We start from the raw sequence: 14,912 nt of genomic DNA, 5'->3' as shown, positions 1-14,912 counted from the left end.
AGTGTGTGTGGCCTCCACGTGCCTGTATGACCTCCCTACAACGCCTGGGCATGCTCCTGATGAGGTGGCGGATGGTCTCCTGAGGGATCTCCTCCCAGACCTGGACTAAAGCATCCGCCAACTCCTGGACAGTCTGTGGTGCAACGTGGCGTTGGTGGATGGAGCGAGACATGATGTCCCAAATGTGCTCAATTGGATTCAGGTCTGGGGAACGGGCGGGCCAGTCCATAGCATCAATGCCTTCCTCTTGAGGGGACTGCTGACACACTCCAGCCACATGAGGTCTAGCATTGTCTTGCATTAGGAGGAACCCAGGGCCAACCGCACCAGCATATGGTCTCACAAGGGGTCTAAGGATCTCATCTCGGTACCTAATGGCAGTCAGGCTACCTCTGGCGAGCACATGGAGGGCTGTGCGGCCCCCCAAAGAAATGCCACACCACACCATGACTGACCCACCGCCAAACCGTTCATGCTGGAGGATGTTACAGGCTGCAGAATGTTCTCCATGGCATCTCCAGACTGTCACGTCTGTCACATGTGCTCAGTGTGAACCTGCTTTCATCTGTGAAGAGCACAGGGCGCCAGTGGCGAATTTGCCAATCTTGGTGTTCTCTGGCAAATGAAAAACGTCTTGCACGGTGTTGGGCTGTAAGCACAACCCCCACCTGTGGACGTCGGGCCCTCATACCACCCTCATGGAGTCTGTTTCTGACCGTTTGAGCAGACACATGCACATTTGTGGCCTGCTGGAGGTCATTTTGCAGGGCTCTGGCAGTGATCCTCCTGCTCCTCCTTGCACAAAGGCGGAGGTAGCGGTCCTGCTGCTGGGTTGTTGCCCTCCTACGGCCTCCTCCACGTCTCCTGATGTACTGGCCTGTCTCCTGGTAGCGCCTCCATGCTCTGGACACTACGCTGACAGACACAGCAAACCTTCTTGCCACAGCTCGCATTGATGTGCCATCCTGGAAGAGCTGCACTACCTGAGCCACTTGTGTGGGTTGTAGACTCCGTCTCATGCTACCACTAGAGTGAAAGCACCGCCAGCATTCAAAAGTGACCAAAACATCAGCCAGGAAGCATAGGAACTGAGAAGTGGTCTTTGGTCACTACCTGCAGAACCACTCCTTTATTGGGGGTGTCTTGCTAATTGCCTATAATTTCCACCTGTTTATTCCATTTGTACAACAGCATGTGAAATTGATTGTCAATCAGTGTTGCTACCTAAGTGGACAGTTTGATTTCACAGGAGTGTGATTGACTTGGAGTTACATTGTGTTGTTTAAGTGTTCCCTTTATTTTTTTGAGCAGTGTATGACAACTAACATAGTCATGTCAGTAAATGACTGCTGTCTGAACATGCACAAATCTGATTTGGACACATGTAACTTGCTGTTTGGACAGTCAGTCAGTTTTCCAGAACAGATTTGAAAAACAAAACTGATTTAATCATTAAGGCCTGCAGTGTGAACATGGCTTCATTGTTCCTCCATGTACTGCAAGGATAGGCCCTAATTTTACATTTACTATTGGTCGAAATGAGATCAATTACTAAGGTATGGTTTTGAGAAAGGTCAATGAATGTTCAAAACCGAACATGAGACGGAACTACTTCTGACCTTGTGTAATTAAATGTAGTGTTAATTACTAATGAATTAACCACCCGTGTTAAGGTATCATAAGTGCGAGGGATATGTTAGTTCTCTGAGGAGTACCATTACAAGAGGAACTGCAGGAAGAACACGCCCAGGAGAGACTAGTGGAAATGGACAGAGCCACACCTCCACCACTGTCAGCCTACGCAGCCTCGCACCAACACTGGGAAGAAAGGACTCATTTGAGGGAAGTATACTTATGGGCTTAAATGATTTAAAAAGTGATTAAGCTCCTTGAACTCAAGAGTCCCTTGAGACCGGATGTCCCTAGGGCTGTTGCGTGACGATATTACCGCCACACTGGCAGTCATTACCGCAGTAAAATTTCATGTGACCATCGAGTCACGGTAATCTCCTTTTATGCAATCTGAACACGCATTGGTAGTACGCAACTCACTAACGATCATCAGGTCGCTAATGGCCTGGTACTCAGGGCTTTATTTCTCCTCTAACCACTCTTCAAATGCAATTGAAAATCACATCAGACACTTCAAAACTGTATAGTGATTTTTAAAACACCTCACTGTGATTGATCAATTTGAAGAAAGAAGTTCAATAACAGGTTGAAACAGTGTAAAACATGGTCGTTGTGGGTGTTGTTTCAAAGCCTAACACAACAAAATTGTGTGTTAGGTGATGATTAATTCAAATCACCCTTACACATATTAGAGCTTATGCATACACATAGGCCTACCGTACCTTCAGAAAGTATTCACCCCTTGTCTTTTTCCACATTTTGTTGTTTTATAGCCTGAATTTAAAATGGATTCCATTCAGATTTTTTGTCACTGGCCTTCCCCATAATGTCGAAGTGGAATTATGTTCAGGAGTAAGAAAGTGCTTAACAAGTCACATCAAAAGTTGCATGAACGTTGTGTTCAATAAGTGTTTAACATTATTTTTTTAATGACGACCTCATCTCTGTACCCCACACATACAATTATCTGTAAAGTCCCTCAGTCGAGCAGTGCATTTCAAACCCACATTCAACCACAAAGACTAGGGAGGTTTTCCAATGACTCACAAAGAAGGGACCCTATTGGTAGATGAGTAATAAAAAATATAAAAGCAGACATTGAATATCCCTTTAAGCATGGTGAAATTATTAATTACACTTTGGATGGTGTATCAATACACCCAGTCACTACAAAGATACAGGCCTCCTTCATAACCCAGTTGCCGGAGAAGAATAAAACCGCCCAAGGATTTCACTGAGGCCAATGGTGACCTTAAAACAGTTACAGAGTTTATTGGCTGTAATAGGAGAGAACTGAGCATTGTAGTTAATCCACAATACTAACCTAATTGACAGAGTGAAAAGAAGTAAGCTTGTAAAAAATACAAATATTCCAAAACATGCATCCTGTTTGCAACAAGGCACTAAAGTAATACTCCAAAAAATGTGGTAAACCAATTATCTTTTTGTACTGAATACAAAGTGTTATGTTTGGGGTAAATCCAACACAACACATTATGGAGAACCACTCTCCATATGTTCAAGCTTAGTGGTGGCTGCATCATGTTTTGGGTATGCTTGTAATCGTTAAGGACAGGGGAGTTATTCCGGATTTTAAAAATTACGGAATGGAGCTAAACACAGGCAAAATCCTAGAGGAAAACTTGGTTCAGTCTGCTTTCTGCTACCTTTCCTCCATTTGCACAACAGCATGTGCAATTTATTGTTAATCAGTGTTGCTTCCTAAGTGGACAGTTTGATTTCACAGAAGTGTGATTGACTTGGAGTTACATTGTGTTGTTTAAGTGTTCCCTTTATTTTTTTGAGCAGTGTATATTCGGTGCCTTCAGAATTGATTCATACCCCTTGACTTATTCCACATTGTGTTGTTACTGCCTGAATTGCAAAAATTCTCACCCATCTACAAACGCACACAATACCCCATAAAGACAGTGAAAACATGTTTTTAGACATTTTTGCAAATGAAATGCAGAAGTATCTAATTTACATAAGTATTCACACCCCTGAGTCGATACATGTTAGAATCACCTTTGGCATCGATTGTGAGTTTTTCTGGGTAAGTCTCTAAGACACAGGGGCGGCAGGGTAGCCTAGTGGTTAGAGCGTTGGACTAGTAACCGGAAGGTTGCAAGTTCAAATCCCCGAGCTGACAAGGTACAAATCTGTCGTTCTGCCCCTGAACAGGCAGTTAACCCAATGACTAGGCCGTCATAGAAAATTAGAATGTGTTCTAAACTGACTTGCCTAGTTAAATAAAGGTAAAATAAAAAGAGCTTTGCACACCTGGATTGTACAATATTTGCACATTACAATTGTTTTTTTCCTTGAAGCCATAGATTTTCAAGCCGATTTAAGTCAAAACTGTAACTACACTACATGTCATCTTGGTAAGCAACTCCAGTGTATATTTGGCCTTGTGTTTTAGGTTATTGCCCTGCTGAATGGTGAATTTGTCTCTTAGTGACTGTTGGAAAGTAGACTGATCCAGGTTTTCCTCTAGGATTTTGCCTGTGCTTAGCTCTATTTTGTTTATTTTTATCCTAAAAAACTCCCTAGTCCTGGGCCTCCTGAGTGGCTCAGTGGTCTAAGACACCGGGAGACCAATGAGGGTTGCAGCCGGCCATGACCGGGATACCCATGAGGCGGCGCACAATTGGCCCAGCGCCGTCCGAGTTAGGGGAGGGTTTGGCCTGCCGGGATGTCCTTGTCCCATTGCGCTCTAGCGACACCATGTGGTGTGCCAGGCACATGCACGCTGACATGGTCGCCAGCTGGACAGTGTTTCCTCTGTGAAATTGGTGCAGCTGGCTTCCAGGTTAAGAGAGCAGTGTGTCAAGAAGCAGTGCGGCCTGGCAGGGTCGTGTTTCGGAGGACGCATGGCTCTCTACCTTTGCCTCTCCCGAGTCCATACGGGAGTTGCAGCTATGGGACATGACTGTAACTACCAATTGGATATCACAAAATTGGGGAGAAGAAGGGGTAAAAAAATGTCAATAAAAAAATCCCTAGTCCTTGTGAATGACAAGCATACCCTTAACATGATGCAGCCACCACTATGCTTGAAAATATGAAGAGTGATATGTTGTGTTGGGTTGGATTTTCCCCAAACATAACATTTTGTATTCAGGACCTAAAGTTAATTTCTTTGACAATTTTTTGCAGTTTCACTTCAGTGCCTTATTGCACACCAGATGCATGTTTTGGAATATTTTTTATTCTGTACCCTTATTTTAAAAGCGCCCTGTACAACACAACATAAATAAACACATACCACATACAGTACCAGTCAAAAGTTTGGACACAACTTTTCTACATTGTAGAATAATAGTGAAGACATCAAAAATATGAAATAACACATATGGAATCATAGAGTAACCAAAAAAGTGTTAAACAAATACAAATATATTTTATATGAGATTCTTCAAAGTAGCCACCCTTTGCCTTGATGACAACTTTGCACACTCTTGCCATTATCTCAACCAGCTTCACCTGGAATGCTTTGGCAATAGCCTTGAAGGAGTTCCCACATATGCTGAGAACTTTTCCTTCACTCTGCGTTCCAACTCATCCCAAACCATCTCAATTGGGTTGAGGTCGGGTGATTGTGGAGGCCAGGTCATCTGATGCAGCACTCCATCAGTCAAAAATAGTAAAAAATAAAGAAAAACCCTTGAATGAGTAGGTGTCCAAATTTTTGACTGGTACTGTATATATATTTATACAGTGCATTCGGAAAGTATTCAGACCACTTTTTTCAAATGTTGTTACATTACAGTCTTATTCTAAAATATATTAAATACATGTTTTGACTCAATCTACACACAATACCCCATAATGAAAAAAGTGAAAACAGGTTTTTAGACATTTTTGAAAATGTATTAAAAATAAAAAAACAGAAATACCTTATTTAAATAAGTATTCAGACCAGAGCCAGGACTTTAACCCGATCAAACATCTCTGGAGAGACCTGAAAGTAGCTGTGCAACAACGCTCCCCATCCAATCTGACAGAGCTTGAGAGGATCTGCAGAAAAGAATGGGAGAAAGTCCCCAAATACAGGTGTGCCAAGCTTGTAGCGTCATACCCAAGAAGACTCCAGGCTGTAATTTCTGCCAAAGGCGCTTCAACAAAGTACTGAGTAAAGGGTCTGAATGTTTATGTAAATGTGATATTTCTATCTATATATTCTTTCAATTAGCAAACATTTCTAAACCTGTTTTTGCTTTGTCATTATGGGGTATTGTGTGTAGACTGATGAGGGGAAAAAACAATGTAATACATTTTAGAATAAGCCTGTAACCTAACAAAATGTGGAAAAGTCAAGGGGTCTGAATACTGTACGAAGAAATGTGTATATATATGGTGTGTGTGTGTATATATATCACAAAATGTGTCACAAAATGTAACGAGATTGAACACAGCGACATGCACAAACAAAATGTGTGAATGTCATGATACTAAAGAAGAAGCTATCTATGTCTCCAATGATAAAAAAAAAAGAAGTTATATCTGTGATGTCTCTGCATGACTTGACTTTCACATTTTCATCCGTCGAAATAGGCCACTCAAGAACATTCAGAGACTCAAATCAAATTGTATTTGTCCCATGCGCCAAATACAACAGGTGTAGTAGACCTTACAGTGAAATGCTTACTTACAAGCCCTTAAACAACAATGCCGTTTTAAGAAAAATAAGTGTTAAGTAAAAAATAACAAGGTACTGTTACAGAGTCAATGTGTGGGAGCACCGGGAGGTCAAGGTAATTGAGGTAAAATGTACATATAGGTAGAGTTAAAGTGACGATGCAGAGATAATAAACAGAGACTAGCAGGGGGGGGGGGGACGACGACAATGCAAATAGTCTGGGTAGCCCTTTGATTAGCTGTTCAGGAGCCTTATGGCTTGGGGGTAGAGGCCGTTAAGAAGACTTTTGGACCTAGACTTGCCGCTCAGGTACCGCTTGATGTGCGGTAGCAAAGAGAACAGTCTATGACTAGGGTGGCTGGAGTCTTTGACAATTGTTTGGGCCTTCCTCTGACACCGCCTGTTGTTGAGGTCCTGGATGGCAGGAAGCTTGCCCCCAGTGATGTAATGGGCCATACGCACTACCCTCTGTAGTAACTTGCGGTCGGAGACCGAGCAGTTGCCATACCATTGGGATGGTGTTCTTCGGCTTGCAAGCCTCCCCCTTTTTCCTCCAAACATAACGATGGTCATTATGGCCTATTTTTGTTTCATCAGACCAGAGGACATTTCTCCAAAAAGTATGATCTTTGTCCCCATGTGCAGTTGCAAACCGTAGTCTGGCTTTTTAATGGCTGTTTTGGAGCAGTGGCTTCTTCCTTGCTGAGCGGCCTTTCAGGTTATGACGATATAGGACTCCTTTTACTGTGGATATAGATACTTTTGTACCCGTTTCCTCCAGCGTCTTCACAAGGTCCTTTGCTGCTGTTCTGGGATTGATTTGCATCTCTAGGAGACAGAACGCGTCTCCTTCCTGAGCGGTATGACAGCTGCATGGTGTTTATACTTGCGTACCATTGTTTGTACAGATGAACGTGGTACCTTCAGGCGTTTGGAAATTGATCTCAAGGATGAACCACTTTTTTTCTGAGGTCTTGGCTAATTTCTTTTGATTTCCCATGATGTCAAGCAAAGTGGCACTGAGTTTGAAGGTAGGCCTTGAAATACATCCACAGGTACACCTCCAATTGACTCAAATGATGTCAGTTAGCCTATCAGAAGCTTTGAAAGCCATGATATAATTTTCTGGAATTTTCCAAGGCACAGTCAACTTAGTGTATGTAAACTTCTGACCCACTGGAATTGTGATACAGTGAATTATAAGTGAAATAATCTGTCTGTAAACAATTGTTGGAAAAATTACTTGTGTCATGCACAAAGTAGATGTCCTAACCGACTTGCCAAAACTATAGTTTGTCAACAAGAAATTTGTGGAATGGTTGAAAAACTAGTTTTAATGACTCCAACCTAAGTGTATGTAAACTTCCGACTTCAACTGTAGATGAAAAACATCTTGGTAACTAGTGTGGTCTACAGCTTATCATGAGTTACTCAGGAGAGCAAAATCTTGTGCACCAGCTGTTGTTTACAAATATACACAGACTGCCACCCCTTGCCTTACTGGAGGCGGCTGTTCTATCTCGCTGATGCAGCGTAAACCCTGCCAGCTGTATGTTATTCATGTCGTCATTCAGCCACGACTCGGTGAAACGTAAGATATTACAGTTTTTAATGTCCCGTTGGTAGGATATTCGTTATCATAGTTTGTCAATTTTGTTATCCAATGTACAATTGGCTAATATGACCGATGGTAGAGGCATATTACCCACTCGCAGTCGGATACTTACAAGGCACCCTGACCTACGTCACAAATATCTCTTTCTCATGTGAATCACCCGGATCTGAAGTAAATCCTTTGCTTCCAACTTGCTAAAGAAAAAGTATTTGTCCAGTACGGGGTGAGTAATCACTGTCCTTATATCTAGAAGCTTTTTTCGGTCATAAGAGATGGGGGCAGAAACATTATGTACAAAATACGTTACATATAACGCGAAAAAAACAGACAAAATAGCACAATTGGTTAGGAGACCGTAAAATTGCAGCCATCTCCTCTGAAGCCACTCCTACACTGTATTGGCTGTGTGCTTAGGGTTGTTGTCCTGCTGAAAGGTGAACCGTTGCCCCAGCCTGAGGTCCTGAGCGTTCTGGAGCAGGTTTTCAAGGATCTCTCTGTACTTTGCTCCGTTCATCTATGCCTGGATCCTGACTAGTCTCCCAGTCCCTGCCGCTGAAAAACATCCCCACAGCATGATGCTGCCACCACCATGCTTCACTGTAGAGATGGTGCCAGATTTCCTCCAGACGTGACGCTTGGCATTCAGGCCATACAGAATCTTGGTTTCATCAGACCAGAGAATCTTGTTTCTCATTGTCTGAGAGTCTTTAGGTAACTTTTGGCAAACTCCAAGCGGGCTGTTATGTGCCTTTTACTGAGGAGTGGCTTCCGTCTTGCCAATCTACCATAAAGGACTGATTGGTGGAGTGCTGCAGAGATGGTTGTCCTTCTGGAAGATTCTCCCATCTCCACAGAGGAACTAGAGAGCTCTATCAGAGTGACCATCGGGTTCTTGGTCACCTCCCTGACCAAGGCCCTTCTCCCCCGACTTCTCTGTTTGGCCGGGCAGCCAGCTCTAGGAAGAATCTTGGTGGTTCCAAACTTCTTCCATTTAAGAATGATGGAGGCCACTGTGGTCTTGTGGACCTTCAATGCTGCAGAAATGTTTTGGTACCCTTCCCCAGATCTGTGCCTCGACCACAATCCTGTCTTGGAGTTCAACGGACAATTCCTTTGACCTCATGGATTGGTTTATGCTCTGACATGCACTCTCGACTGTGGGACCTTATATAGACAGCTGTGTGCCTTTTTAAATGTCCAATCAACTTAATTTACCACTGTTGGACTCCAATCAAGTTGTAGAAACATCTCAATGATGATCAATGGAAACAGGATGCACCTGAGCTCAATTTTGAGTCTCATAGCAAAGGGTCTCAATACTTGTGTAAATAAGGTATTTATGTTTTGTTTTTTTATAGAAATTTGCAAAAATAAAAACTGTTTTTGCTTTGCCATTATGGGGTATTGTGTATAGATTGCTGATAATTAATGTTAATTTAATCAATTTTAGAATAAGGCTGTAAAGTAACAAAATGTGGAAAAAGTAAAGGGGTATGAATACTTTCCAAAGGCACTGTATATTCCACTATTTCATAAAAAATAAAAACCTCAAAACATATTGTAACTCTTCTGCAGTAAAATCTCGTACACTGAGGTACTTCTCTGCAGCTGCCTTCTACACTCGTTATAACACACTGCCCCACACAACACACCCTTTAACTCCTCTGAAGTCAAATTTCGTATACCCAAATACTTCTCTGCAGCTGCCACCACATTTATTTTCTGTGATTTACGTTCCATTTCTGCGGTACAGTTTAACCATTGCTATGGACGCTAAGAAGCCAACCTTACTGAATATATCACCCGTGGCCTATCCCTCTGTGCTGGCACAAGTCTAAGGCTCATTGGGATCTTCTCAGGATCCCTCACCCTTGACCCATCCTCCTCTACTTTCTTCACTGCCTCAGCATACGACACCTGCGCCACGCTGGCCACTTCAACCTGCCTCTCTCGTTAATCACCCAACTTCTTGCAAATTATTTAAATAATAGTCCTGTACAATGTATTTCCATAGCTGGTAAAGAAATGATTCTAAGCCAGCTGACTGATGATACTACACTTTTTCTGAAAGACGCTAACCAAATTCCCATATTGATCAATGTGATACAATCCTTTTCCAAAGCGTCTGGTCTATATCTTAACATTAATAAATGTGAACTCATAGCTGTCAAATGTTGTGTGACACCTTCATATTATGGTATTCCAGTAAAAGAAGAACTTACATATTTAGGCATAACCATTACAAAGGATCAAAAGTCTAGAGTCTTAATAAATCTCATCCCTCTTATTAAAAATACCCAGAAGAGGCTAAATCAATGGCTACAGAGGGACATATCTTTAAAAGGTAGAGTCCTAATAACCTAGGCTGAAGGTATCTCTAGACTAACATATGGCGCTCTATCTTTATATCTTGACAGTAAAATAAGCAAGGAGATAGACCAGATGCTTTTCAACTTTCTTTGGAGAAACCGTACCCATTACATTAGGAAAACTGTTGCAATGAACACTTTTCTGGACTTTACTACTTTAAATAATACTTTTAAGATCAATTGGATAAAACAATTCCTAAGAAGACCCACTTCTATCTGGAATTTTATTCCTCATGTCTTCTCTACTTTTGGTGGCCTTAACTTCATGTTGTTTTGTAATTATAATATTGGCAAAATTCCAGTGAAACTTTCTGCTTTTAATCGGCAGATTTTCTTGTCATTTATAAACACAATTATTCTCCACACAGATATTATATATGGAATAATCAGGATGTGTTGTATAAAAATACGTCTGTTTTTAGAATATTGGTTCCGAAATAATATCCTATTGGTGAGCCAACTGGTAAATGCTCAGTTATAAGGAATTCTTATCACTTTACAAGGTCCCTGTAACACCTAAAGATTTTGCAATTGTTTTAGATGCCATTCCCTCAGGTGTTGCTCTGTTATTCAGGAATTGACCCTGTTGACTCGTCAGTAGGAAAGATTTGTTTCTCTTTTGGTCCATTCAACAACAGAGCGATACAAACCTTGTTTCAGTAGATACCTTATGTCATGCCTTATTGGAATGGATTTATTGATAATATCTGTTGGAAAAAAGTTTGGATGTTGCCACACACATACCTACTTGTTAACAAAATTAAGTTTCCTTTAAAATGATTCATAAATATTATCCTGCCAACCACTATATGAAGAAGTTTAAGGAAAACATCAACTCAAATTGCTCCTTTTGTAATGACCACCCAGAAACAGTGTTGCATCTTTTTTTGGCATTGTATTCATGTAGGTATTCAGTAGATTTATAATTGAACACATTTATTAAGATTTTACACTATTGTGGAGAGATGTACTGCTTGGATTCTTTACATACGATAGAAATAAGCTGAAACATTTTTATGTAATTAATTTCATTATTCTTTTGGCCAAATTTCATATACACAAATGTAAATTTACAAACAAAAAAACTAATTTTCTTACCCTACAAAAAGAAATTGAACTGTATTTTAAGACCGTTAAATACTCTACTAACAAAAAAGCTGTTAGAATTGTAAGTGTATGTATGTCCCTTAAGGTCTTTGTGTAATTGTAATGTGATATTGTACCCCCTAGCTCGACTGTCCATTGTATATAATCTATATATACTTGTGTTCCCTCATGTACTTTCTGTATTGATTTGTTGTTAATAAAATAAAATAATATTTTAAAAAATAAAAATAAATAAAAAACCTGCCTCTCTCGCACTGGACAGTTCCGGTCCCCAGCAACGTGGTCATCCCTACAGTTGACACACAACTTTATCCACCGAAACTACACAGGCATAGCTAGCTATCGCCAAGTATTTAATTAAAACGTCTTTGTGAACTACTCCGTGTCCCTCTGTAAACATAGTCCGCCTATTTCCGGTCGAAATGAACTGTTTTCCGGTGTTACGCCTTTCTGGCTCCGATACCCTTCACTCATTTTGTTTTTCCGGGAGTGCTCCATCTTTCTACGGTTAGCTATCTCTCTGCGGCAATCAAGGAGCTAAAACATCTTTCCAGATCTGGAATAGCTTCACTCACCCTAGCGACGCAGTTTCTTATTGAAATTACCTCTCAAAACAAGTTTGTACCTTTCAATTTGTAAAGATTATTTGTTGTGGTTTTAACGTTAATGTTATCTAGCTAGCGCTAGTTTGCTGGAAGTACAGAGGCCTTACAATCATCCCTAGCCAGCTAACGTTAGCTAGCTTAGTAGGACAGATATTTTCCACTACTCCACGGGCCTGGGGTCACACCCAAGACAATAATTGCCCTGTAATTGGAAACACTTGACTCTGTTGTGAGCTTTTAGCTAGCTAACTACATATATAATAATAACTAGTCTGTTTACAAACATGTTTTCCATATGTAATGTTATTATAAAGGGAAGTAAACTGCCTAGCTAACGTTAACTACCGACATTAGCCAGTGAAAGTGCTGCTGTTGTGACGTACAACTGATGTCTCGTAGTGGCATGGGATGCTGTTATAGTTCTGCTTTGCTTGTTCCCTTGCATTCAACTATATAAAACATATTTAGAAGCCAAGAGTAAAGATATAGCTATAATTTTTTTGTATCATAGGCCAATGATGTGTCCTTTCTATCCTCTAATGCTGGATGTTTCCCTGTAACAGATTTGAAGACCAACAATGACTGACTCAAAATATTTTACAACAAATAAAAAAGGTGAGTCTTAAAACGATTATTGGTATTGTCTTCTTCAATAACACATTGTCCCCTTGATCATGAGTGCATGCCTACCATTAGGAAAGTGCAACATAACTCTTAATGGAAATAGATTGGCTCGTACTCTCCTCACAGAAACAGGATGCATGAAATTACCACTAAAGGCTGAACTGTTCATGCCAAAGCTGACAACTGAGCTGACTGTTCAACCGCTGAATGAGAGCATCATTCTGTTGTCACACTGGACTCTTGCTAATGCTGCATCTGTATCCTGTTACAGGGGAGATATTTGAGCTGAAGGCAGAGCTTAACAATGAGAAGAAGGAGAAGAGGAAGGAGGCGGTGAAGAAGGTCATTGCGGCTATGACTGTGGGCAAGGATGTCAGGTACAGTACAGCTGATTGCTTCCTGTGACACTTCTGTGTGTTGACCATTCATCCCACTGACATTATCTAATGACCTTGGAATTGTTAGATTACTTGTTAGATATTGCTGCACTGTTGGAACTAGAAGCACAAACATTTCGCTTCACTTGCAATAACATCTGCTAACCATCTGTATGTGACCAATACGATTTGATTTGACCTGCATGCAGCTTCTGCTCTCAACACTTCTCAGCAATAATGTTTACTTTAATGTAAAAGAGATGCCTACTTGTCTATTATTAGCAAGTTATGTATTATAATCTTTATTATTAACGGTATACTCCCTGATATGGCTAATGCACAACGTAAACAGCATTGTGGGTCAATTTCTGCAATAATTGAAGCGTTGAAGCACGAAGCTAAACTTCTCCTCTGTTTTGGTCCCGTTGCTACCGCATTGTAACAGCGTGAAGTGAACCCGTGCACATGCGCAGGTATGACCTAAAATTGTCTGTCCTTTAGCTCCCTCTTCCCAGACGTGGTGAACTGCATGCAGACAGACAACCTGGAGCTGAAAAAGCTGGTCTACCTGTACCTGATGAACTATGCTAAGAGCCAGCCTGACATGGCCATCATGGCTGTCAACAGCTTTGTCAAGGCAAGGCCTTTTCTTTTTTAAATATGTTTTAAAGGTATTTTATGAGAGAGAGATATCAAAGGGCAGTAGGTTGGACTCAAACCTACGCCGGCACTAGACATGTGTGCCAGAGGCTGCAGCACTACCTACATACCAGCCGGGAGGCATGGCCTTTTCTTTGACATAAAAATACACATTTACATGGTTTTCCACTTTGGCTATTAACATATTACACAGCCTAGCCATTGCAATACTGCACTTCCCCATCCATAGATATCTCACCTCTCTCTCCCTCAGGACTGTGAGGACCCTAACCCCCTGATCCGGGCCCTGGCCGTACGCACCATGGGCTGCATCCGCGTGGACAAGATCACAGAGTACCTGTGTGAGCCGCTGAGGAAGTGTCTAAAGGACGAGGACCCATACGTGAGGAAGACGGCAGCGGTGTGTGTGGCAAAGCTCCATGACATCAATGCCCAGATGGTGGAGGACCAGGGTTTCCTGGATTCCCTCAGGGACCTCATCGCCGACTCCAACCCCATGGTAGGATAGGCTGGCAGTAGGCCCCTAGGCACAGCCCAGACTAAGTACACTACTGGTCAAATGTTTGAGAACACCTACTCATTTAAGGGTTTTTCTTTATTTTTACTATTTTCTTCATTGTAGAATAATAGTGACAATGTCAAAACTATGAAATCACACATGGATTCATGTAGTAACCAAAAAAGTGTTAAACAAATCAAAATATATTTTATATTTGAGATTTTTCAAATAGTCACCCTTTGCCTTGATGACAGCTTTGCACACTCTTGGCATTCTCTCAACCAGCTTCACCTGGAATGCTTTTCCAACAGTCTTGAAGTAGTTCCAACATATGCTGAGCACTTAGCTGCTTTTCCTTCACTCTGCGGTCCGACTCATCCCAAACCATCTCAATTTGGTTGAGGTCGGGGGATTGTGGAGGCCAGGTCATCTAATGCAGAACTCCATCACTCTCATTCTTGGTAAAATAGCCCTTACACAGCCTGGCGGTGTGTTTGGTCATTGTCCTGTTGAAAAACAAATGATAGTCCCACTAAGCTCAAACCAGATGGGATTGCGTATCGCTGCAGAATGCTGTGGATGCTCTAAGTGTGCCTTGAATTCTAAATATCACACACAGTGTCACCAGCAAAGCACCCCCACACCATAACACCACCACCTCCATGCTTTACGGTGGGAAATACAATTGCGGAGATCATCCGTTCACCCATGACGGACTGTCGATTCTCTTTGCTTATTTGAGCTGTTCTTGTCATAATATGGACTTGTCATAACTGGTC

General features: G+C 41.6%; 1 protein-coding gene across 3 annotated transcripts in view; it reads left to right on the top strand.

Moving 5' to 3' along the window:
• Window positions 1-14,912, top strand: part of LOC110537549 (AP-2 complex subunit beta) — an 84,139-nt gene that overhangs the window by 7,375 nt on the left and 61,852 nt on the right. The window contains exons 1-5 of one of the 3 annotated variants that reach the window (XM_021623673.2): window positions 11,759-11,985; window positions 12,537-12,588; window positions 12,869-12,974; window positions 13,476-13,611; window positions 13,888-14,133. In XM_021623673.2, the coding sequence (XP_021479348.1) occupies window positions 12,552-12,588; window positions 12,869-12,974; window positions 13,476-13,611; window positions 13,888-14,133 (525 nt within the window). In that variant the 5' untranslated portion in view covers window positions 11,759-11,985; window positions 12,537-12,551. Of the gene's footprint in view, window positions 1-11,758; window positions 11,986-12,536; window positions 12,589-12,868; window positions 12,975-13,475; window positions 13,612-13,887; window positions 14,134-14,912 lie in introns of those variants that run through there. The other 2 variants (XM_021623672.2, XM_036937506.1) reach the window with 2 other exon arrangements.

Source organism: Oncorhynchus mykiss, chromosome 12, assembly GCF_013265735.2.
Source record: "Oncorhynchus mykiss isolate Arlee chromosome 12, USDA_OmykA_1.1, whole genome shotgun sequence".
Taxonomy (NCBI): domain Eukaryota; kingdom Metazoa; phylum Chordata; class Actinopteri; order Salmoniformes; family Salmonidae; genus Oncorhynchus; species Oncorhynchus mykiss.
The sequence above is the reverse complement of the archived record's forward strand: the minus strand, read 5'-3'. Positions and strand labels throughout refer to the sequence as shown.